General features: G+C 48.7%; 4 protein-coding genes; all 4 read right to left on the bottom strand.

The window, feature by feature from the left end:
- Positions 1 to 13,713: 13,713 nt before the first annotated feature.
- On the bottom strand, positions 13,714 to 14,460 carry CHC_T00005294001 (hypothetical protein). XM_005717053.1 is given in 2 exon segments: positions 13,714 to 13,815; positions 13,816 to 14,460. The coding sequence occupies 1 exon segment, from the start codon at positions 14,458 to 14,460 to the stop codon at positions 13,816 to 13,818; it is 645 nt and encodes a 214-aa protein (XP_005717110.1). The 3' UTR covers positions 13,714 to 13,815.
- Positions 14,461 to 15,602: 1,142 nt separating this feature from the next.
- CHC_T00005293001 (hypothetical protein) lies at positions 15,603 to 16,421 on the bottom strand. XM_005717052.1 is given in 2 exon segments: positions 15,603 to 15,764; positions 15,765 to 16,421. The coding sequence occupies 1 exon segment, from the start codon at positions 16,419 to 16,421 to the stop codon at positions 15,765 to 15,767; it is 657 nt and encodes a 218-aa protein (XP_005717109.1). The 3' UTR covers positions 15,603 to 15,764.
- A 1,236-nt stretch (positions 16,422 to 17,657) lies between these two features.
- CHC_T00009437001 (GTP-binding protein of TypA (tyrosine phosphorylated protein A) family) lies at positions 17,658 to 19,804 on the bottom strand. XM_005717051.1 is given in 2 exon segments: positions 17,658 to 17,803; positions 17,804 to 19,804. 1 exon segment carries the CDS (start codon positions 19,802 to 19,804, stop codon positions 17,804 to 17,806), a length of 2,001 nt encoding a protein of 666 aa, XP_005717108.1. The 3' UTR covers positions 17,658 to 17,803.
- A 380-nt stretch (positions 19,805 to 20,184) lies between these two features.
- Positions 20,185 to 21,589, bottom strand: CHC_T00008455001 (Casein kinase I). Its single transcript, XM_005717050.1, has 2 exons — positions 21,551 to 21,589; positions 20,185 to 21,387 (listed from the first exon to the last, which is right to left on the bottom strand). Exons 1-2 carry the CDS (start codon positions 21,587 to 21,589, stop codon positions 20,185 to 20,187), a joined length of 1,242 nt encoding a protein of 413 aa, XP_005717107.1.
- Between the last annotated feature and the right edge of the window lie 3,191 nt (positions 21,590 to 24,780).

The following is a 24,780-nucleotide window of genomic DNA, read 5'->3' as shown; positions in this document are numbered from 1 at the left end:
GAACAACTGATAGTGTCTTCTTCAATATCATCATTCTCATTAATGAAACCAGCTGACTTCAGACCTATTCCTGAAGTATTTGGTCCACTACTTTGGTTTCTAGCGATGTGGAAAGTGGTGGTATGATTGTTCAATTCAGTGCCATATCCTGCTCGATTTTCCTGTATGGGGAATCGCATATCTGCGTTTGAACTAGCGTCTCTCTTCGTTCCCAAAGTACGTTCCATAGATGTTTTCATGATTTGTAGGAGCATTTTGGACACGTTCTCGGATTCCCCTGCGATACCACTGTTACGTCTTGACACTAGAGTTTTGGACAAAGCACCTGTGAAGTTGTATAGCACTTCTGCTATGACAAGGGAGGTGTCGTCCTCAGCTAGATTCTCAGAGGTCTTTCATATTTCCCACTAGTTTTGCATAAGCCACTCTACGATTAAGAGGATCCAATGCCCTGGGAAAAGACATCGGCTTGGACGGTCCGGCTTCCCTTATTGCAGCAGTGGTTCGAGTACCTATCCATTCAGTCAATTCTTCATACTGCTCTTCTATTTCTGCATTGTCGACATGTTGCTGAGAATCTATGCTACTCCTCTCAACCGTAGAACTCTCTTGCCTCGATGCTCCATTGCTCCAAGTATCATGAAATGGCGAAATCCATCGATTATGTACTGCTGTTCTACAAATGAACTCGAGAGCTGTACGATGTCCCAGTTTAGATGTGTATTCCAAAACGGCCTTGTTTTCAACCTTGTCGTTGTGTATGCAGATTGCAAGGGCATGGCGACAAGGTAGTAGCATTCTTTGGTAGTACATACATTCACATTGAATTAAATCTTCATGAAAATGAGGCGGGTGGTCCCACAATCAAATTGTTGTGCTTGTATTAGGGAACTCTTCCGAGCAGTCAATGTATGTATACTTCAATTTGCACTGAAGCTCTAGTACACCTTCAAGTACTGGATCCTCATCATAGTTGACTTCATCATTCAACAGAATGTCACATCTCATCACAGCTAATCTTACAGCAGCTTCCATTTCCGTAACCAACTCCTCACATGCGAAACGAGAAACTCCAAGGCCTTCAATCGTCGACGCCATCGTTTTCGAACCTGAGAAAATGGACGACTTGAACAAAGGCGAAATTAGAAAGCGTCGATTTTTCCCTTTGTCTTCCTTCTTTGTTTGTCTTTGGAACATTTCGCCGATTGATTTAAAGAGATCTTGTAAAGTATTTGAACCTTTGAAACATTTTAGGAGGCTATTCCAGCTTTCCGATCGTGCAGTTGTGGCTGTACCCAATGTAAAAGCATCGGTGAAATATGCAACAGCCCACTGTCGTCTTTTTCGCCAGATCTGATCCCTCATGTATTTTATGGCTGTGGAATGTGGCTTAGCATTATGAAACCATTCTTGTATTAGCTGTCTCAATAAATGCTCAAGAGTAGCTTCAGTTGGAGCTTGACGACATATGCTCAAAGATTTTCGGAACAATCCCCACGCTGATGCTCCCGTTTTTGCTGTTATGACGTGCTGAACTCTTTTCTTCACGTTCTGATCGAACAAATGAAAAGTACACAACAAGTGAACTACCTCATTGCAGTAGGGGATTGATGCAATAGCGGCAAAAATGGCTTCGTCTTCATCTGTGAGAATTACACGAGGGATTCTACACTTGAACGCTTCATGCCACGACACGAAAATCCTTTTAAATGAATCCGCGTTTTCATGTAGATGTAAACTTAGTAGCACTGTCATTGTAGATCCCTCGGAATCTATCAAAGTTATTGATGAGAGTTTGTACGCATAGTTTGTGAGGTGGTGTGTGGAATCACAGAATGCCACTTGTCCACAGCGTTTGATTATATCACAAGACCCTTTGAACGAACACACAACTGCTTCCAAAATACCTGTTTCATCATCGGTGTGTATACGCAAAAAGTCAAGTTTCCCCGCGGCCTCTTGGCACTTGAGGTAATAAACAAGATCAGCAGCATTCTTCTCATTATCCATCATGCGCGAAACACTGTTTCTCAATGTTTCATATGGTATGATCACACTTGGATGCATATCCTTTAAAAAACGAGATGCCTTTAACAAAAAACTCCTTCCTCGTGCACTTATACGAAACAAAAGTTCCAAACTTGATCGTATCGAGTCATTTGCCAAAACATCGGCACTGCGACACAAGTACAGTTTTTGATCCTCTGTGATAGATTGTGAGTGCTCCTTGTGCTCCAGGATGACAGTTTTGAGGACGAAAATTTTTTGGTTCTCGGTTAAAGTTGTGTCAATGTTACAAACCTTCGACAGATCGATAAGTTTGGTGTATATCTCTTTTTCTAATCCATCCTTACATTTGAAAAAAGATCGGATGCAAACTGTTCGAACGTCGGCAGTACAGCCTATTTTTTGTGATTGACGGCTCCGAATTCTTTTCCCCTGCTTCTTGGAGGCATGCCCAGCTAAAGAACATTGCGCTTGTAGTCTCCCATAATCCTTGATCTTGCATGTTCATTTCGTTTTGAGGCCCATGAGACAATTGGACAACTCACAAAGCTCACGTAGTGCTTTTGAGTTCTGGAAGACTATGATACTAGGGTGTAAAACACACGTCTCTGACAAAGGAGGAACTCTTATAATACAAACATAACTCTTGTTGTTTATTGATATCATGCCGCCACATTTTGCTTTCTCAATCCTCTCAGCAAATGAATTCAAGTCTGAAAGGTCGATGTCTTGCGCAGAACAATTGTCACATCCGGACCGGTTCTCTTGTAGGCAGTTAGATGATGGGGACGGGGATGGGATCGTTCGGATTACTGAGGCTGTATCCGTAGTTCTTCTCTCCTTCTCGTGAGTGACGCCGGGGATATGTGCTCGAGACGTGTGTTCTCCCATGGATTCGGTAGCATACGGCCGTAGGACTTTCGGTGATGAAGAAGAAGTTAAAGGGGACATGGTGAGGACACGTTTTCAGCGTAGATGACAATCGGCGGGTATCCAGGTCCGATCTGGGAAACGTCGATGCGGTCTGATCTGAACCACGTCGATATTTGTGGGAAATAGAATCGATTTGAACACCCCTGGCAATGCCCAAATTTTCGATCTGGATCTTTTGCAGTATTTGGGCCTTACTATGGGCGCATGTATGGGCAACGATCGCCCGGGCGACTTTAAGCTTAAGGTTGGACTACGGATGGGCCAGGTGGTGGGGGGCTATTTTAAGTTCTACAATGGCCCGCGCTGTTTAAGTTCTACAATGGCCCGGGCTGTTGTGTGGCCCGGGCTGTTGTAGCTGACCTCGGGGGGGGGACTGACACTAAATCTCACTACATTGTGAAAATAGTGAAGACTGATAAGGTTTGATCCTCACCTGCCGGGCCTCAGCATTTTGCCCGGTCGGTCTCGTTTATTTGGTATACCGCCGCGCAGTTCAGTAACCCTAATTCAATGTCCGCCGTCGCCCGCCGGCGACTCTCGCCGGCTTACACCGCGACGGGGGAATAACCTTCAAGGACGGTTTCGTCCTGCACCGCGTGCTTAGGTGTTTGTTATATTGGTCCCTATAGTCGGACCCGACTTTGCCCCTGGCGGGCTCTCCAGGTGTTGCACAGGCAGGGATCTCTCACACCCCTTCTCAACACCTGGTTCGTAAATGTTAGTAATCGAACTCAGCTACTTTCGCCTACAATTCTGCAAATTGCCAACTGTACCACGATCACTGTTTTGATTTTTGGACACAATTGTTCCGGCGCCAGCAATGCGCAATTTTCCGATTTGGCTCGGCATTGTCCAGGAAATGTAAAATGACCAATATAATATGCTCGAATCGCGGGTATAAGTACCATGAATTTTTGCCCTCTTGCACCAAAAATGCCTTGACGGATATCCAATTGAGGGGGTCAAAACTTGACTAAGAGAGCTGTCGCAGTGTGCTTAGCTGCCGTTAATTCCCCGGGGTTCTTGGTAGGGATCGCTGCATAAGCAGTAAGTCGGTTCTGAGACGACTAAATACAGTAGTCTTTTGCTGCACGCGACACTCACCGACCCCGGTTCGTTAACAGATTATTTTTGGCCTCAGTCGTTCCAAGGTTGCTTTGTCATCTGCTTTTGTTAGAAGGTCGGCAATTTGGTCGGTAGTTGGGACGTATTCAACAGAAATTTTTCTTTCAAAGACCAGATTCTTGATGTGGTGAAACTTCACGTCAACATGCTTGCTCTTCGTCGAAATCTGTCTTCAAGTAGCGAAGGAAAGGGCTGCAGTGTTGTCGGTGAATACGACGATTCTCGACATTTCCATTTCTTCTTCGTAGGGGCTAACGTGCTGAAGTTCCGAGGCAAGGCTGCGCACCCAGACTAGTTTTTTCGCACAAGTAGACAGAGGGACGTATTCTGCTTCAGCAGATGACAATGCCACTACGGTTTGACGCTTACTCTTCCAGGACACCGGACTGCCATTAAAATTGATGACAAATCCCGTTGTGGACTGACGTGTGCTTCTGTCTCTGGCCCAGTCAGCGTCTGCGTACGCTTCGAGGGGATCTTTGGTCACAATGTTGCTAGAGAAGAAAATGCCTTTCGATCTTGTTACAGAAATGTATCTGAGAACTCTTCTGGCCATCTGGAAATGTTTTGCGGTTGGTGCATGAAGATGCCTTGAGAGGAATCCCACGGCAAAAGAAATGTCTGGTCTAGTGCAAATCGCCAGATACAGTAGTTCCCCAATTACCGTGCGATATTTTGAATGTCCCTTCTTGTTCAGCAAGCGTTCGTCTTCGCCGCTTCTGTGCGCCTCATATTTGCTTAAAGGGGTTGGGGTCCAGAACCCATTTGCTGCATGCATACCATTTTTCTTGAGCATCTCTTCAACATATCGCTTTTGGGTAACAAAAATGCCAAGGGAGTTCATCTTAATTTTCCACCCTATAAAGGACTTCAGTTCTCCAAAGAGCTTGACATCGAACTTTGTCTGCAGCTTGGTCTTCAATCGGTGAAGCATTGGCATAGAGTTGCTGACGAACTGCATGTCATCTACAACAACGACGACGATGAAAAGTTCGTGCCCAGCTCGGTTGAGAAAACGCGTTGATCTACTACCGATTCTTTGAAGTTCCATTCGATTAGTGCAGTTGCCAAAAGCGAACCCCATATCATGCCAGCTTGCTTTGTTCCATACATTGACTTCAGTAGACGAGCAACGTATCCGGGTTTTTCTTCAATGCCTGAAGAGTCTGTAGGCTGTTCAATGTATATCGGAATATCCATGGTGCCGTACAAGTAGGCGTTGCTTATGCCTCCTTCGACGAAGAGGTTATTTGCAGCAGCGATTCCAAGGAGCATTCTTATTGCCTCATGACATGCCACTGGTGCGTACACGTTATTGGGATCGTAGTCAACACCAGGATCTTGGAGATCTCCTCTAACAACACACCTGGCTTTGTGGAGAAAAAGGCTTGAGTCTGCGTCAATGGGTTTGAGACGAAATACCCAAGTAAAAGGAATTGTGTGTATGTCAGACTGGGGGAGGACGTAGTCCCACGTACCCCTCCTTCGAAGAGCAGTATATTCTCGATCTATGGCATCGCGCCACTGCTTGCAGCACAACGCTTCCTTAAAGTTTCTTGGAAGTCGATCATCCTTTTTGTTCTGGCGAGCAGAGAGTGCGTACGGAATTGTCGTTTCTGGTTGCCCTGCATAAATTTGGAAAGCTTGCATTAGCATTTCTTCTGCATAACTATCAGTGGCATTATGTCCGTCAATTGTGGTTTGCCGTGCGAGTCCATCCAACAAGCTTGAAATTCCGGGAAGTTCATTTGTGTTGCAAGTTTTGAAGTCGTTTGCGCGAGTTATGACGACACGGATACGCTCCGGTAGATATATGAGGTACAGCCGTTCGTCTGACTCTATTCCTACGAAATGCCCATGTGCGGATCTCGCACTGAATTTGCGATTTCCTGCAGTATTGCTTTGGTAAAGAAAAGCGAACCAAGTTTGTCCAAAGCACGAGAAGTTCCAATGGACTCTTATGGATGGATCCCATGAGAGAATTGGGATATTACCTTGGATACGATCGGAAGGTAGTCTTTTTCGCAACTAGTTAGCGTGGTGCATTGCCTCTGCCCATACAGTTTGTGGAAGATGAGCGGAATGCAACAATACTCTGGTTCGGGTTCCCAACTCTTGCATGAACCTTTCGGCAGTGCCGTTACTTTGTGGAGCATGGGCAGGAGAGAACTCCATACGAATGCCACTGTGCATACAAAAAGTTTGGACTTCGGCAGCACTGTTCTCTCCGGCACCATCGAGGCGAATATTGATGAGACGTTGACCTGTAATGGCTTCTGATCTTTCTTTGTAATACTTGATACAGTCCATCAAGCCGTTCTTTTGCTTCAGAAAATACACATCTGTTTTTGCAGTAAAGTCGTCAACAAATACAGCTGCATAATGTCGTCCTGAAATGGACGGGGTTGATATCTTTCCGGTGATGTCGATGTGTACCAGCTCCAGAGCACGAGTCGTAATTCTCTGACTTCGCTTGATCGGACTTCTCTTAGATTTTCCAACGGCACAGGGGACACAGACAATACTTTCAAGTATTGTCTGCGAAAAAGAAGGAATTTCGTCAAACATCTTTGACAGCTTCATATACCTTGATGAACTGGGGTGACCAGTTTGAGTGTGCCATTCTAGGGCCTTTTTCGTTTCTGTTTGATTCGAGCTAGAAGGACGTTGTAGGCAATTATTACAATGCATATCTTCCATCAGACGTGGTTGTTGTGGTGGCAGTGAGTTGCTCCTTGCATCAAGGTCTCCTTCACTGATACGGTACAGGCCGTCTTCGTTAATTTCGACGTAGGAGATTTTCTTTCTTGTTGACCTGTCCGACAGGATGCATGTGCTGATGAAATTTCTTGCAGGAGGGTCCATTGTTGAGTTGATGTTAAAATGCCTTGTTAGGACGCCTACTGACAAAATATTTGACGGAAAAAGAGGAGCCTCAAAGGCTTCCATTTCAATACTGGTGCCAATTGGAACTATAACAGTTCCTTTACCCACAATGATGGACACTCCTGCAGCGGCTTGCACGTCAATTTTCTTGACTTTCTGATATGTTAGGAATGCTTTTCGAGAGCGGTAAAAGTTGTGTGATCCTCCTTAGTCGATCAACATTGCGTTTGACTTGGTTTCGTTGCATGTGGCTACCGTGCTTCGAAACTTGATCCGAGCCATAAAACCATAGCAATGAGATGAATATTCATTCGGAGACGGGGCATTTTGTTCCGACGGAATTTGAGCATTTGCCACATTTGCTTCTGGGTTACTTTGAAGATCTTGTCGTTCGGAAGGCACCCTGTCTTCCATGCGTCTAGGTGTTGCGAAAGATGAATCCCAATTTGGTTGCCCAAAATTGTTTGATCGGTAACGAGAAGTAGGGTTGTACGATCTTTGATGGCCTCTCCATTGTGTGCGGCGACCTGCATCTCTTCCAACACGACCACGACCCCCTCTTCCACGGAAAGGCGGCTTGCCTTGTCTCATCAATTTGTCTGCTCTGAAGAAACAATCCTTTGACAAATGGTTGCTGTTACCACAGACCCAGCATGCTTCCACGCCATTGCGACTAGAATGCGGTTTCGATATGCGGCTCTTCTCGAAACGTTGTCCAGAACTAAAATTCCTGTTTGTCGCCATTGCTGCCTTGGGCACAATGACATTACCTTGGGACGATTGCTTTGAGAATTTTCGAGATATTTCAGTTTGAACTGCATTTATCAACTCATCAAAACTCATGTTTGCTGATATCATTGCCAATGAAGCAAAGTGTTCTGGCAGTGTTCTGATGAGTTTTGAAGACTTTTCTTGTTCAGGAATGGCTTTGTCAAGGGAGGCAAGGCTTCCCAAAATCTCATGGAACTTGTTCAAGTGTTCTTCCCAGTTCGATCCTTCCCTGAACTCCAAAGTCTCTAGCTCTCTCATGAGATTTTAGGTAGTTTGTTCGTTGGAGGAACTGTACAAACGAGCAATAGCCTCCCAAAGATCCTTGGCAGACGATTCCTCATTGTCTATGATTGTGCTTGTTTGAACCATGGGTCAAACCTCTAGAGTTAGGAAGATGGAACTCTTCGCTCGAATCATAGCTTTTTTCCATGCGCTTATTTGGCGAGAGGTCGCCTCGTCTCCTGGATGAGCCGTTAGTTCAAGTAGTTCGAAGTTGTCTTGCTGAAGGAGAGCCATAAGGCGACGGCGCCAGTTCACGAAATTTTTCTTCCCTGAGAGCTTCGGGATTCGGAAGATTTCTTTTCCGCTCATGGTTCTGGTGTACCTGATCCACCCAAAGGATTGATTGCGTTCTTTTTGTGATCAGTAAAACGTTTGCGATGCTACCATGTGAAAATAGTGAAGACTGATAAGGTTTGATCCTCACCTGCCGGGCCTCAGCATTTTGCCCGGTCGGTCTCGTTTATTTGGTATACCGCCGCGCAGTTCAGTAACCCTAATTAAATGTCCGCCGTCGCCCGCCGGCGACTCTCGCCAGCTTACACGGCGACGGGGGAATAACCTTCAAGGACGGTTTCGTCCTGCACCGCGTGCTTAGGTGTTTGTTATATTGGTCCCTATAGTCGGACCCGACTTTGCCCCTGGCGGGCTCTCCAGGTGTTGCACAGGCAGGGATCTCTCACATACATGGAGTGAACTTTGCTGATGAATCTTCAGACCATCTCCACCGCAGGTCTATTGCACGTTTTATTTTTTGGCTTTCATCAATGACCAAAAAATGGAACCCCACTGCATTTGGTCAATTGTATTAAACTCTCTACAGTATTGTCTGGTTTATTCGTTGCAATAAACCAATTATGGTCAATAGAATCACTCTATTGACCAAAATCTGGTTTGTTCACAAGCAATAGAACAGCGACATGACACTTGCCCATTGGTTCAAATTGGCGCGAACTTGCCGAAACACATCCAAAACCCCCGGATACAGTTCGAGGCAAGCGAAATCGTCGCTCGAATGAAGCCTCGTCGTATCGCGGAAACGCCGAGAAATAGTCTTGCTGGAGATTGCAATAAGCCGTCTTGAAGTCCCGATTGACGTTGTCAGATCTACTGTACCTGACCGAGAACCGCCGAACACTGGCTTTTCCTTTTGTTTTTCGTGCGGTACAGGGTAGGAGACCCCCACGGATGAGTGCAGCGACAGCCATGTCATCATCACTTTCGCCATTTGTGTCACCGTCCTTGAAGATATCCACAGTTATTTCTTGAAGACTTCTGATGTGAACAGAGTTTCGCTGTGGGGTTTGTTTCAGCTTTTTATTAGGCCAGGCGGGTGTACTGCTTCACCAAAAGATCAACCGATACATATTTTACGAGTGGCAGTCATTGATTGTACGATTTCAATAGAACAGCGTGCGAGGTGGAGAAGGACTGAAGTGCTTATTTTCTGTTCTGATTTCAGCGTTGCTCGATTAATATTGGGTGGCTTCAAGACCATTAAACCCCTCAGTTATCGCCAGTAGTCTTTAGGCATCGATGCCCGTGCCCCAACGTCCTCTCATATCATGGACCTCGCTCTGGCTCTTCACAGCCCTCCACAATCTTGATGCAGTACCAAAGCACCAGAAGCGGTAGCTTCGTGTAGTCTCGATCACGACCCCGCTGTCCTACAATTAAAATAATTATTGGGTGAAAGACAGCTGCTATTTCGTCTTGTTATCATGTCCTCTTTTGGTGCTTTCAACAAGCACTTGTTCCTGCTAATGCGGCAAAGTGTCTTCTCGTGACGGATTTCGGTGGTCGGCTTATGTTGCCAACGGACTTGTCGTGAAAATGAAGTTCGTGTCAGGGTCATCAACTTGACGGAATGTCAAGTTCATTGTTTAGCTGCGGACAGCTTTCGCGGATGCCAGCGGAAAACTGCTTTCTTCGCAACAAATGTGTCAATCTCCTGCTAAGCTTTGAAGCGGAAGGTTAAGTTCCACTGTCTGCCCCTGAGAAACGGAACAAAAACGGCTGGAGATTTCCTTTATCCGACTTAAAGGCTAGGCATTATTCAGTTTAGCGAGTTGAGCGCGAAGAAAGAACTCTTCTTAGGAAAGCACCCAGAACGAAGAAGAAGAACGGTATGATGTGAGCGGTGCTTTTATATACGCTTTGCCGTAGGGAGCCTGTTTAAAACTGTTCTTCATTGTAAAGGACGAGATGCTGCTGTCGTAGAAGCTATACTCAGATCTACCCTATCTTCGTCTGTGAACTGCATGCTATGGGTAAACGTTCGGTTAATCTTCTAACGCGATATCGTTCCAGGGGGAAATATGGAGGCGAGCATCTGCGGGGGAACGGAGCACACACCTGTTCTGTGGCAGGGCGGATTGAGTACACATGTCATATCAGGCTTTGATCTGGATCTGCAAGATAGGACTCAGTACGCGTGAAGGCTCGTGGACGGATGTCGCCATATGAAGGGGGACCGAGAGAACGAAAAGGGTCGGGATGCAGAACAATTGGAGGTCCGTGGTGGTCATCAGGGAGAGAGGAGCGCCACGCATGCGCTGCAGCAGGTGGGGAGGGGGAGAATGCGGGGTGGAAACTGTGCTTGGCATGAACAGAAGTCAACAATGAAATGGCGAGGAGTAAACTTACATAAGGGAACGGAGGACAACGGGATTTGGAATGGAAGGAGTGTTGAGAACTACAGCAGGACCTGGAAAAGGGAGGAAAGATACCTTTGGCCCGGTGTTTTCGGCTCTGAGAGAGACTACGCGTGCGGCTGACCTGCTTCGGAGTTAGGATATTGGGCTGGTGTCGTCCTTGCTGTAGACGGTCCCCGTGAAGTAGAATCACACCGAAGTTATCTGTGACAGCACAGGTACCCAAGGGTACAGGACTGCACTGCGGCTGGGCACAGTACGTAGAGCTTGAATATGCTGCCCCACCCCTCTCTGCATCTCAATCAGTCTACCGGAATAGGCACCTCTCTATCAGTTACAGCCAGATCGAGGCAGACGGTATCATACGCTCTCCGGAGGTGTCCCATTCCGCGGTGCCTACCGGCAAATCATTCCCAACAATTCATCCTTCCACTCTATCACTCGGCTGGCTTCAGTGGAAGATCCCTTTTGTTCCATACGTTTCTCCAGAGCCATTGGACTGCGGTATAGAGATCGCGCATTGGAGATCACGTTACGTCTTTCTTTGAGGATAATTTTGTAACCTACTAGAATTGTGGATTGCAATCCAGAAGGCGAGATAGTTTAAAACATGGCCATCGCCTCAATTTATACATTTCCCTCTTGAGCCTTGGAGTCTAGTCAAGCAGCCCATTCCATCCGTGCTTATCCCGGCCCCTGCAAAGATTACCTCGCACTCAGCTCTGCAGAAACCAAGATGGTCCGTGCAGTGTTTCAAGCCGCTCTTCTGTTCGCCTTATTTTCTCATGCTTTCGCGTGTTCGTGCGTCTTCTCGACGTTTGGCCAGCGATACCGATCTGCCAGTCGGGTTGTCAAAGCTCGAGTCGTCTCCGTTACAGTGGTTCCCCCGCCGCCCCCGCCGCCGTGTCTCGACTCCGTCCCGCCGTGTCTACCGCCCATCTTTTTCCCGCAGCCGATTAAGTACAAGTTTCGTTTGCTCCGCACCTTCCGTGGTTGCCCGCCAAATACGATCTTCTTCGGCCAGTCGTCTCTTTCTTCCGCTTCTTGTGGGGTTTCACTGAAGAAGGGCTCCGTGCTCGTACTCTACTTGGGCACACAAATTGGATCTCTCTCTCTTCCGTTTAGTCTCAGTTCTTGTCAAGGTAACCTTCTCTTTGATGGTTTAAAGAAATGGCAACTACGTTTCTTGAGGAGGCAGTCGAGGAGGAAGAGGAACATGTGCATGATGTAAGCATGTTTGCATTTGGCCGTGTCGTACTTGTGCTTCTGAAGAGAATGGGTCCTTTTCGAGTAGTTCATTCGTTCTTTGTGGAAGATACTTGAAGTAGTGTCCCGACGTACATTGATATGTTCACTTTGTGGGGTAAAATATCGGAATCTTAAGTTCATTTCTAATTCTGCATTATTAGTGTCTCCGATTCGCCTTAATGGGCAAGCTTCAGATTTCCAAGAAATATATGCTGTTGCACCATTCCCCATTGAACGAAGAGATACATCCTTATCGTGGCAAAGGCAAAGTCCCTCTTTCCCTTGTAGAGTGCTTGCGTCAGGAACTAGTCGTATCACTGCCGAATACTACTTGTTCTGAGTCGGTGGTCTTTACACAGCACGGCCTGGCTGTCCTGAACGCAAAAAACAAGATACCAAAGCCGTCAACAGTCACAAGAAGGGACGTTGGATTTTGAGAGCATCCGACCCCGTGATGGGTGCAAGAACTGTGACAACGCATCTTACCGCCTGCTTGTTTCATTTACAGGAAGTGATGCTGTTTCCACGCCCCATTGATTTTTCAACAGCATGGTCGATGCAGCATGGTCTGTGGCAAGTTTTACCTGCTGTGACGGTCTCTCACTGTCAGTAGGAGAAACATTCCCCCGCTGTCTTTTGGAAGAGGCCGACGCACGAACGGTCGTCTGTGCTGGAGGCAAGACACCGTGCGCTGAACGGGCGTGCATTAGGCGATCTGCCCAAAAAAGACTTCGAATAAAGGCAGCCGATGGGGACGAACTGCAGGACCGCAGACCCCAGAGGACGTTGGCCATCGTTTTGCCTTTTGCTTTCCTTTTCTGCTCGCGAACGCTCGTCTACCGCAAGACGTCACACTGCGCAAATGTGTACCAAAAATTGCTTAGCCCATTGCCTGCACCTCCACACCTCTTCATTTCAGTTTTATCCCCTCTCTTTGGTTCTCCCATCAAGGTTATTTTCCATTACCTTTTCATTTTCTCCCTTGCTCTAGATTTCTGTTCTTTTTACGATCCTTTCTCATGCGTTTGGTTTCTCGTTCCCCCAAAGAATATTTCGACAAAGAAATCGACAATCAATCAGGGCAGATAATTTCGTAGTTGTGGAAATGTTTTCGTTGTCTTCTCTATTCCCAGTCTCTTTATCCTCATCGCGGGCTCATATTCTTGCCTCTCTCGATTGTACATGCCTCGGAATGTATCTCTTCCAGATATGCGTCGGTTCATGACTACACGCATTGCGACCTTCAAAGAAGGGTGTTTTTTTAAGCACCAGTCGATAAAATTTGTCATGCAGGGAATGATAACCACTGAGCAAAAGGGAGGTGCCGTTGGCCAACGACATGAGAGAGGAATGACTGGGAGTCATATGAAGGAATCACCACAAAATTGAGATGGAAAAAGTAGGTCGGGCACGTTGCCCAATCGATCTCTCATGCTGCATGCAACATAAGAGGAAATTTGTATTCGTGAAGAAGTAATCGAATGGGGAGAAGAGTAGGTCAATTACATAGGCTTCCATACTCTCCGATTCATCCCTCCGATTTCGACCTTGTGCGAACTGACATGCATTTTTCAATGTAGGCAGGTGGAACGTGGGGCTTTTCCTGTGTTCAATGACGTCACAATGTGATGTGTTGGATGTTATTGTAGCCTATTTGCGTTGGTATCAAACCCTCTCTCGATATGGAAGGAGGGCAAAAAGACGCATGAAAATCGAAACACAAGATCTGTCTAAAACGAAGCCTCTGACCGCCAAAAACGGTGCTCATCTACGAACTCAACTACACTCCATTGCACTTAAGGAACACCAGTTAAAACGCAAATAAGGCGGTTTCAGTTTAGTCTCATTCTCAACATCTCATCTATATTCCTTAACGTGCAAGGTACAATACCCCGCATTTCTCAATGATGCTCTATAGGATGCGGTTCGTCGCCCTTCGTACAACAGTGGCAAACTGCTTATCACACATAAACCTTCCTGTTCCGGCCTTAGAGAGGGAACCAAGTACTTCGTTAAGCACCTTTCGCATCTGAGCAGTTGTCAAAAGCTTTTTGACACGGGGTCTGTACGTTCCCTTGATGAGGATCCTACATGAACCTGACCTGCGCTTGCGTCGATCATAAGCCACGCCGTTCACAGACCAAGAGACCAGGTTAACTGGAAAGGTAGAGACTTGCGTCCGAACAGAACTCCCAACCGATTTGGATAGACAGCCGCTTCCACCGCATGTGACGCGGAGCTTGCGGGTGTCTCGCGGACACTCACAACTAGAGGCCCTGCAGATATTAGAAATCGGCGGTTTGCGGCAAGAAGCACGGAAGGCGGAGGGCTTGCACAATTCGCGGCACGATAGCACCGTGACAAGAGTAGAGCGCGGCATGGAGAGGGTACTCGGCAAATGCGAGATAAAGAGAAGGAAGGAGATGAAGAAGATGAGGGAAGACATCGTGGACGTAGGTCGATGTGCTCTGTTCTGGAGGCTGGAGGCTGGAGGCTGGAGATGAGAAGCATTTGAGAGTTTAAAAAGGTTTTGAATCGATCCCGTAGCGGCGGACATGATGTTTGGTGTTAGTGAGAGATGACAGTTTTGGTTAAGTTGGGCGGTGGCGTATATTCTTGGCTTTTCAGAAAGCTACGGTATGATGGAGGCTCGAGAAAAGATAGGTGGGGTATTAGCAAACGTTACATTGGGAGGTTCGCGGAGGATGAAAGTTATCGGAGACTTGTTATCGTGTGACTTTCAAGCCGATTCTCGTAGAAAAACTGGCGGAGTGGATATATTGAGATTTCAGGCGGTCGTCGTGAGACCGTATTTACTTGCTCATGCATGCAGGACATGTGCAGAGTGCTGAAGTTCTCAAGTGATACTCCACACGACCTGCATTGCAGTACCTCCACACACGTGCTGCATCCAAGTTCTACCTGCCACGTGCCAAAAATGACTCTGGAAGTTCCTTGTCAACGGGTATAGTCTGGCAATAGGCGTCACGATCCCGGTATTGTTTCTCTGACGAATAGGGGCATGGGAAATACACACGTCATTCATCCATCTGCGGTTTGTTCTCCTCTTTTCCGCTCCGATAATGCTTTTAGCAATGCAAGCCTCTAGCTAGACGATAGTTACAGTATGAAATTTGACAAGTCGAGGTACGGTTGAAGGTGACTTCTTAACTCAGGGGTCACCCAGCGTACTAAATTCGGCGCGGCTTGTTGCATAAAGACTGCAAGCAGCTGTTCCTGGCATGTGGCCGAAACAGGCGAGTGTCTACCGTTAGATACATACAACACTTACTGAACGAGAGTTAATAATTGATGTTTGTATGCCGGCGCTGGCAGTCGAAGAATTCTATTCGCTGTTGATGTCACAAACTTGGTTGCTTGTGAATGAAAGAGTTGTCAGCATCCGCTCTGGTTTAGCGTGTATCGAATGGCAGAATCAGGAATACTGAACTGCAAAATCAGCAGTGACTCTTTCTCCAGAATCAATTCCTCCCATTGGGCGCGTCAATGAAATCTCGCCCATGTGACTCTCTCGCGATTTGTTGGCCCAAACGTGTTGTTGAACGAAGCAACCCTCAAGGTACCGTGGCATGGGATGACGGACGCAATGGCTGCAGTGTCACCACCATCTATTCGATCTGTTCGACAAAGGATATATATGCCTGACTCTTGGCATTATCTCGAGATGTTGCAAAACCCTCGACGCAGAAACAGTGACATGTCAAAAGACAAGGCTAGGTGATAACCCGCCTCCAATCGAAGTTGTTCCCATGACATGAAATGAGATTTACTCATTGTACAGCTCAATCTCACCCAAAAGACCTATCTATCAACTGCATACCTTCCACTACCATGCCCCTCTCACATCTCCGTGCTATCTGACCTTCTGACGTCGATTCTCTCCATCTTCATCCTCCCTGAAACTCCTTCCGCCTCCATCTCCGCCTCACCCGTGTCCATCTCAAACACTTTATCCGCGGCATTCTGCGCAACCCTTCTCAACTTGCGCGCGCAAGTACTCCTCTTGCCGCTCCCTTCGCTAATCAAAGCCTCCAACACATCATCCACAACTGCCTGCGCGATAGCATTTGTCACCACCACTCCGCGCGTGCGCGGGCGATATGAGCCGCTCAACAGAACCTGGCAAGCCCCCGGTCTGCTGGTCACCTTGTCAAACACGGTACCCCGCACGGTGTAGGTGACGACATACACGAAATCAGGGTTGTTGTTGCCGAAGCGCACGCGCGCAGAACGGCGACGGAAGTTGCTCAAGCAGGCATCGCTCTCACACAGGATGGAGACTTGCTGGGGAGGGCTGGGACAGCTGCATCGGATGGGCGTGCAGAACTTGTCAAAGTCGCCGGCGGCGCAGGACTCGTTCAGTTGCTGCTGGCCAATGCCGTCGGGGACACAGCGCTCTTGGCATGACAACGTTGTGCTGAGGGAGGAGCGCGGGATGCGTTGCGCCGAGACAGCAAGCAGAAGAAAAGAGAGGATGGTGAGACTGATAGGAGACATGTTAGAATGGGGAGGGGGGTGGGGGGCACTGAGTGAAGATTGTGTAGCGGTGTGGAGGAACTGGAAGATAAGGAATGCTTATGTAGGAAAAGAGGGGGAAGGGTGGCGAGGGTGGGGAGTCGGACGAGGTGTGCATTTGTTGCGTTTGTAATCGCCGCAATTGGAGGACAATTCAAATGTGGCGATGTTGATGGACGTGCCGTTTTTGGCGTCTACGATAACGAAGGAATATCAGCTGAGGGCATCTCCCGATGACAGTTGGCTTGTCTATCGCTAACTTGAGATATGCATGATATGTCGTATTCTTTGTGCGCATTTCTGTAAGTGTGAGGCGCCGTGGGACAGGTCGTCGGGAAGGCGAAGACGGAATTTGCGCCCTCCATGAGACAGAGAGGTGTGGCCCTCACCGTATTTCGAGAGGCTGTAAGAAACGAGATTGACAAGTACTGGGTCCGGTTTCGGTTTCCCTACCGCGCCTGCTGTCCCATCTTGCGACTGGAGGGGATTTGTTGCCGCGCCGCTGGCCCTTGTCTCACAAAACGGATCTGAAGGCGATTCCAACGCTGGAGAAATCAAGGCGAGCTCGATCTGTCAATAATCTTCTACTTGTGTTTACAGTCGGCCGCACCCCTTGTTTCGGTGATTGTCGTCCACTGCCGGACTACTCAGCAATCCAGTTGTTGAAGCCTCTCTATCTACACATCACTGCGATCTCAAATTCCAACTCGCCGCGTTTTTGAGCGGTGTAGATAGCGGGACAACGGCTGGCGATTTTTATGGTTTATGGTCGAATACTTTTTTTTTTTGAATGACGAGGCACTGACTCTCTCTGTACTCGTTGTGCGTTCCATCCGCAGCGAGCACGAAATGACGCGCAAAATTCAAAGACGGAACAACAATTTAGGTGGAAATATGGTTTTCTGGGAGACGAGGAGCAAATATCCAACTCCTGTTGAGCGGGTCTCCGTCTTGATGCAGCCATCCACAGGATCTTGTCACTGCAGTACCCTTGGGTACCGTACTCGCTTCCATAACAGCCTCGGCTGTGGCCTGGCTATGCAAATTCTGTCCACATCTGTTCACACAGTGTTCACACTGTGAAGCTAACTGTGAAGCTAACTGCTCGCCCCTTAGCGCACCACCGTAGCAAGCACATCTTCGTCCAGCACAATACTTTCATCTCTGCTACACCCTACCGCTAATTCTATGTACAGTACAGCCCTACACAAAATGGTGTATTAACTCATCCGGTTTATATTAAAAGTATAGGCAAAACTAGGCCGCTTTTCGCATACAACAAAAAGGAGAAAAAAAAACCAAGGCAAAAACAAAGCTAACAAAATATCCCCTTTTCCCAACCGCGAATGTCTTCCACCCCCCACTCATCTCTTCTTGCCCTTCCCCGCTCTCTTCGCCAACCGCACGCTGACAGGCGTAACCTCGGCCACCTCGTCATGCCCGATATACTCGATCGCATCATCGAGCGAAAGTTGCAACAAGCCCTGCATCCCACCCTTAATCTCCTTATTCGCCGACCGATAATTTGTCAAAGCCTTCAGCCGGCAGATGTTGAGCGAAAGATCCCCCGCTCGCTGGTGAACTCCGCAGATCTGATTCCTGTAAACTTTCTCACCTGGAGACACGATCAACCGCCCCCGATCCTGCGCCCCTTCCAACCCGTACGAAGTCGCCTTACCCGTCTCGTATACCAATAAGCTGCCTTGCTCCTTCGCCTCCATCTCCCCAGCAAACGGCCGATATCCATCTAACTGAGAGTTCAACACAGCCGTGCCACGCGTAGCCGTCAAAAGCGCGTTCTTCACTCCGAGCAAACCGCGCGTCGGAATGCAATACACCACACTCGCCATGTTTTCCGAATTGGCACCAGCCATGTTCACCATCTCACCCTTCCGCCGGCTCAGCAAGTCCACCACGGCACCCATGTACTCCTCTGGTACTTCCACTTCCAATTGCTCGTACGGCTCGTGCGTGACTCCATCAACTGTCTTGGTGATGACCGTCGGCGGTCCAATCATCATCTCGAAACCTTCTCGTCGCATCGTCTCGATCAGAATGGTCAAATGAAGGGCACCGCGCCCGCACACCTCAAACGAGTCTGGCGATGAACGATCTCTATCTAAACGCAACCCAACGTTGCGTTCAAGCTCCTTATCGAGACGATCCTTAATGTTACGCGAGGTGACGTACTTGCCCTCTTGGCCGGCAAACTCCGATACATTGACCATGAAAGACATACGCACAGTTGGTTCTTCTACTTTGATGGGCGGGAGAGGCAGAACCGCATCGGCCTTGCAGATGGTGTCGCCGATATTAAACTTGGTGAGCCCTGAAAACAGAACAATATCACCTGCTTGGGCTTGATCTACTGTGGCCCTTCCGAGCTTATCGTACACAAAAATTTCGGCCACCTTGCCCCTGGTGGTATCCTTTTCGGGATGACAAACAACGACGCTCTCCCCCTTTCGCAGCCGGCCTGCATTGATGCGACCAGACACGAGCCTTCCCTTGAACTCGTCATAGGTGACGTTGTTAACTTGCAACTGCAACGGGGCGTCGAGCGCGACAGCGGGTCTCGGGAAGTCGAGGACGAGGTCGAAGACGGCATCCATATTGTCCTCAATGGCGTCCGCTTCCTTGCCACTCTGGCCATTAATAGCGCTCGCATAGGCTATCTTGAAGTCCATCTGCTCATCACTTGCACCCAGCTCAGCCATGAGATCAAAAGTGGCGTCGACAACGAAGTCCGGGCGCGCCTGAGGTCGGTCCATCTTATTGATGATCAAGCCAATTTTCTTTCCCAGCGCGATGGCCTTTTTGAGCACAAACCTAGTCTGCGGCTTGGGACCTTCCACGGAATCCACCAACAACAGGACGCCATCAGCCATGTTCAAGACACGTTCGACCTCGCCGCCAAAGTCTGCGTGTCCCGGTGTATCCAAAATCTGGACGTTGACGTCCTTATACAGCAAGCTAGCAGCGCTGGCGTTGATAGTGATGCCGCGCTCCTTCTCTAGGTCCATGGCGTCCATAACGCGGTCCTCGACGGTCTCGTTATCGCGGAAACACGAGGCGCCCTTGAGCAGGGCGTCGCACATGGAGCTCTTGCCGTGGTCGATATGGGCCACAAAGGCGACCGTCACCACATCCTGGCGAACGGTCAGAGGAGCCGACGGCTCGGAAGAGGATTCGGCGACTGGTGGCGCAGCGACGCATGTGGGCGCGAGTCGGAAGGACGGGAGCGTCGGGCGGACGTGCACGGTGGGCGCAGAGAAGGGGCGACGCAGGGGCGTGGCGCGGGAGGCAGTCGGTCGCAGAGATGGGAGGGGGAGGGCGTTGACGAAGGCCGCCATTGGGTCGGACATGGTGGGCAGCGTGGGTGGTGGGGGAGCGGTGTGGGGAGATGGGGGACGGAGAGATTAGGACGACGAGGGAGGTTGAAGTATTCGGCGGAGGTTATCTCCAAGGTGATGGGAGAGGACTGTGCGATGACTGGACGGGAGGCGGGGGCGACCCGCGCGGTCTCTGTGATCCGCACGTTTGCAGTCCGGTTGGCCCATCAGTCGCCATTCGCTGCTCTCCGCCACCCTGCAAGCTCCAATCACCACTGGACAAGTGGCCCGTTTCAACATTCCCAACATTTCAACTTTCATCTAATTTTTTCCAATATATTTATCAAATATTTCAAAAACGCATATGCTCCTCAGAACATACGTAACTCCATTGTGCACATTACAAAACATCACTACCAAGTCTTGATCCCTGATACCCTCTTCTGCTTCTCCCATACCTCCATCTTCCTCAGCAGATCCTCTTCTCTCTGCGCCAGCTCTCTCTCCTCCTTGAGCTTACTCAGCGCGTCGCGGAACTTCATCCGCATCCACTCGTAATTCGGCCGCTCCTCAAACTCCATCCCCCGCGCGTACCGCATCACCTCCAGAAACTCCTGCGGCATCCCCTTACACAAGTGCTCCAATGTGACCGACTCCTTGGCCGCCCAAATGTCCTGCAGAAGCTGCCGCACGTTCCCTTGATACTCCCCGCCCGTCCCCATCATCGACCACGGCAGACACCCGCGCCGCATGTACGCCAGCACCATCATCAAGCTCTCCATGTCATCCCTTCGCACAGATACACAGCTATTATCCACGTGGTACGACGTGAAGCACACCGTCCCTACGAATTTGCTTGTCACGTTCGGCACGTGCTCCCCGTTCTTATCCTTGTATTTCGCCGTCAGCCCAAAGTCGATCAGGTGCAGCTTCTGCTCCGTGTCCAAGTCCATCATCATGTTTTCGGGCTTGATATCCTTGTGCACATATCCGCGATCGTGCAAATTCTCCAACCTGTCAATCGCCTGCAGCCCTATTCGCAGCACGTCGGGCGCCTTCAAAGCGCCTGACGCTTTCACCAAATGCTCCAGTGACGGCCCGTGTCGGTCCATCACCATCACATACATATCTCCGTAACTCCCAAGATAGTGTATTTTAGTCAACCCCTCCGTAATATTCTTTGCTTTCCGCAGTGCTCTGTGCACCATGTACTCTGTCTTCAAAGTTGAGAACATCTCCTTGCCTACCACCATTTTCACTGCCAGCTGTTTCCCCGTATCCAGATCCACAGCTCCGTAAACCTTTCCACCGCCTCCATGCCCAAGCAACTCGCGAATAATGAAGCGCTCCCCGATTATCGTTCCTGGTATTAGGTGTGCGTACAATAGCCGCTTCTGCCGGTCTCGCCCCTTGCCCTTAAACAGAGCCTTGAATCCCCGCCAGAGATGCATGAAAGGCATACACCCCTCGTCGGATTTCTGAGCCGTGCTCTTCCGGAGAGTCACTTTTGGAATACGTTTTGCTTCGGGCTCGCGCCCCTTTTCCTCTGTGGAAAATAAGACATTTGCAAGATGTATCCTTGGGAAAAGGGCAAATGGAGGAAACATCTTGAAAGTCTGTCGCAAGTAGGAAAGTAGTAAGAAAAGCTGTCGACTCTTTTTCTTGTCTAGTGGCGAAAACCCAAGTCCAGATGGCAGTGGAACTCCGCAGGGCGGTGAACAATATATATATAGAAAGTTATCGCAAAAACGAGTTGCGACAGCCACATTTGATGCTTACCACCCTTAGGACAACCGTATACACTCGTAGTTCTTCCATATTCTATCTCATCCGACAGCGTTGATGCTCTTTTATGCAGCCAGTCAGACGGAGAGGTTGGAAGTTCGAAATTTCAATTTCCAACAAACACGTCCGATTGAGATAATTTATTCCCTGCATAGAGTTACACAGAATCACTGCTCTTCAGAATAGGTGCATTACTTTCCCATGTGTGGCTGTTTATTCTGATGATTGCAACCGCAAAGGCTGTAATAGCACCCTTTTTACTTTCCCTCGGAGGAACGGACGGTTTAGTATTGCAATTCCCGGCGGTGGACGATCCCGATCACTCCTTCTGGGAGAAATTTACGAAGTGGTCAGACCCGCCCGCCATCCTTTATTTAAATGTGTGAATATGCCAGAATTGAGGTAAATCGATCGGGACTGGCTTTCAGGTGCATGCATATGCACCTCCAAAACCGAACCCAGATGGGAAGGCTTACATATAACATATATTAATTGCTTCCCGTTCTGACATAGACTACAGCTTAGGACCACCATCCCAGCAATGTCCATGAAAACTACGTATAGTTTTATGAAGTATCCAGACTATCGTAATGCATTCATCACCTCAACTAGCGGCTCCTTGACAATACCGCAGTGGTCGAGGCATGCAACTTAAACTAATGAGTATCTCCTTGTTGGAGGGTGTGCCTTTACACTTCCGGTCTTTCGGTTCGTTAGTTATACTGCGGGGACACGTAGTACATAGTAGTTTCGGCATAATTGGACCCAAAGACGCCGGCCAGCATCTCACGTGCTACGGTACCAAGGATACTGATATTCTCAATTCAACAAAATTGAACTTGATTAGGTCATACAAACAAAGTGCTTAGACTGCCTCTGCACATGTTAGGTGATTCATATATAGTTCTTGCGCAGTCCCTCTATCAAAATAAATCATTACGACAACCAGATCGTTACCTTCTAAACCAACCATTGCCCAAGACTCCTGGGGTCAATGGTCGATCTGATAGAATTCTTGTTCGCTAGATTTGAAAGGTGTGTATATATCTGTAGACTTACCACAGGTTTCAGTACTTGTCGAGATAACAGTCAGCATGTTTATCGCGTGACATTTACGGATGAGAAGTTACAGAAAGCCCGAAACTGGAAGCGCGGCCGGGATATCAGTGTGCCGCATCAGTCTTCAGGATATGCTGTGTACAGTACGCGACTGCAGCAGTCATGCAGTTGCCACTCACTGTTGGAGTGGAGCAGTGTCAAGTACAGAAGGTGTTGTGCAGTTCTGGATTATCCAGAATCACTCATCTTCCAGATGGGACTGCGAGGTAGATAGAGGACCTGTCTACGTCTACGAGTGGCAAACACGATGAGTACAATGCTTCCTAGGTGGCTCCCAGGATCTTCTTCTTGCTCAGGTTTCTTCTATCCTTTCAGTGTACTCTCTCGTGCTGGCTTTATAAGCACTTGCTTCCCTCTTCGCGTCTAGGTCGTTGCCATTGTTCCAATTCCAACCTGTTGTACTCTCTACTGTCTGACTTCCTAGAATGCTTAGCTAAATACGGATCATTGCCAGGTACAGGTCTTGTGGCCACAGATGACCCATTGCAACAACCAAGGATGTCTCGTGTTCAACAACAGCACAGAACAGTTGACGGTTATGATAGCACAAAATATTGTGCCTCGGGTCCCGCTGGTACTGTACGCCAGACCGCACGCAATGACGGCCCTTCAGGGCCGTTCCTAACGAAGAGTTCGCGGTGAGAAGGATAGCAATTCCGTGCATGTTTCGAGGGACACAGCGGATATAAGAGCAGGGGAATCATTGCGAGGTACAGGTCTTGTGGCCACAGATGACTACGCTGGATTAGGACCATTGGCTCGTGTGTGGGCATAGCGCAGGGGCGTGGGGTTTTGGTGAACGGCGAGAAAGCGAGTCGCAGGCGAGCAGTTAGTGTTTACATACAGTAGTACGCTACCCTTGGTACTGCACACACTTTCTCGGGCGATATTAGCACGGTGCGGGCACGCGGCGCCTGCGCTGGGGTGATGCTCGAGTCCATGGCATTGTAAGTGCCTGAGTTGATGCTTTCGGTGGTGTGTGCTTCTAGAGTGCAAGAGAGTCCAGTCCTAAAAATAAATGCGGGTGAGCATTGTGCTACTCTATGATGCGCAGTGTCCGGTTCACAGAGAGTGCGTTGCCCCATTCCAATATCAATGCTTCATTCCATTGTGAAGGCACAGTCATCCTGCGGAGTCTGGTATGAGTACTACCCTTGGTAACTGTCGGAGAAATTACTGTAGAGGGGTACACTAGCGGATGTGAGGGGATCAGGGGATTAGAGCACGGGCCATACGTGGCGTCAGGTAAGGGTACACACAGGCCGGGATGGCATGGGGGCGGTGGTCGAGGGACGAGCCAGTCAGGGTGTGTCTTAACATGCCCCGTTTTGCTGCGGTTTGCTTTGCCTTGCCCAAAGAAGTGACTTGGCGTGCTATGAGTGGCTCCTACGTTTTAATTTATGTGTTTAAGAAAAGCAAGGGCTTAAGAAGCATACGGTATTTGTTAAGAATTTAAAAGTATTCCTGGCAAAACCGGGCAAGGCAAGCAAAAACCAGCCTGTTAAGACACGCCCTCAATTTTCTACTCTTCGAGTCGGGCATCGCAGGTTTCGGTATGCATACTCCGCAGGACCAGGCACCACGGCTGTCGTCGTGAGCCTTCCGATATTATGAGGTTTTGCGGCAATACTGTACGTCGAAAAAGTCGCGAAGAAAGAAATGGGTCTTGAGTACGAGAGAGGGCGCGTCCCACCCTCACAGTTCGCGTGTGACCTGAGGATCGACGGTCTATGCTCAGGAAGGATGAGTCGCCAGCGAATGGGCAGGGAGCGTATGGCAGGGGCAAGGATGCCTCTTCACGCAGGTGACTGCTCCCACACGAAGGCTTTAACGCGGTACCCACGACGAGTATTATCCAGAACCTCATGAACTGCCACATTTCGAGGGTTGAAACACCCACACGCCAGAAACGGGGGCTGCGGAGCGAGTCTTTCAATGGGACATCTCAATGAGGGGTATCGTCTCACTTGGCTTTGAAAACTGTTCCCCTGCCCCGTAAGCTGTTACGAAGGGTACATTGGCACAGATCTCAATGGCATCCTTCATACCGTAGCTCTCGCCTGCACTGAGGACTCCTTGTTGCCAATATCCAAGCGATCACTCTT

Source organism: Chondrus crispus, genomic scaffold (assembly GCF_000350225.1).
Source record: "Chondrus crispus Stackhouse genomic scaffold, scaffold_28, whole genome shotgun sequence".
Lineage (NCBI taxonomy): Eukaryota > Rhodophyta > Florideophyceae > Gigartinales > Gigartinaceae > Chondrus > Chondrus crispus.
The sequence above is the reverse complement of the archived record's forward strand: the minus strand, read 5'-3'. Positions and strand labels throughout refer to the sequence as shown.

Excerpts from the sequence above, each read along its gene's own strand:
- CHC_T00008455001 (XM_005717050.1), bottom strand. The coding sequence starts at position 21,589 with ATGGAAGAACTACGAGTGTATACGGTTGTCCTAAGGGTG. Across the intron at positions 21,388-21,550 it reads ATACGGTTGTCCTAAGGGTG|ACTTTCAAGATGTTTCCTCC; the intron begins GTAAGCATCAAA and ends TACTTGCGACAG.
- CHC_T00005293001 (XM_005717052.1), bottom strand. The coding sequence starts at position 16,421 with ATGTCTCCTATCAGTCTCACCATCCTCTCTTTTCTTCTGCTTGCTGTC.
- CHC_T00009437001 (XM_005717051.1), bottom strand. The coding sequence starts at position 19,804 with ATGTCCGACCCAATGGCGGCCTTCGTCAACGCCCTCCCCCTCCCATCT.
- CHC_T00005294001 (XM_005717053.1), bottom strand. The coding sequence starts at position 14,460 with ATGTCCGCCGCTACGGGATCGATTCAAAACCTTTTTAAACTCTCAAAT.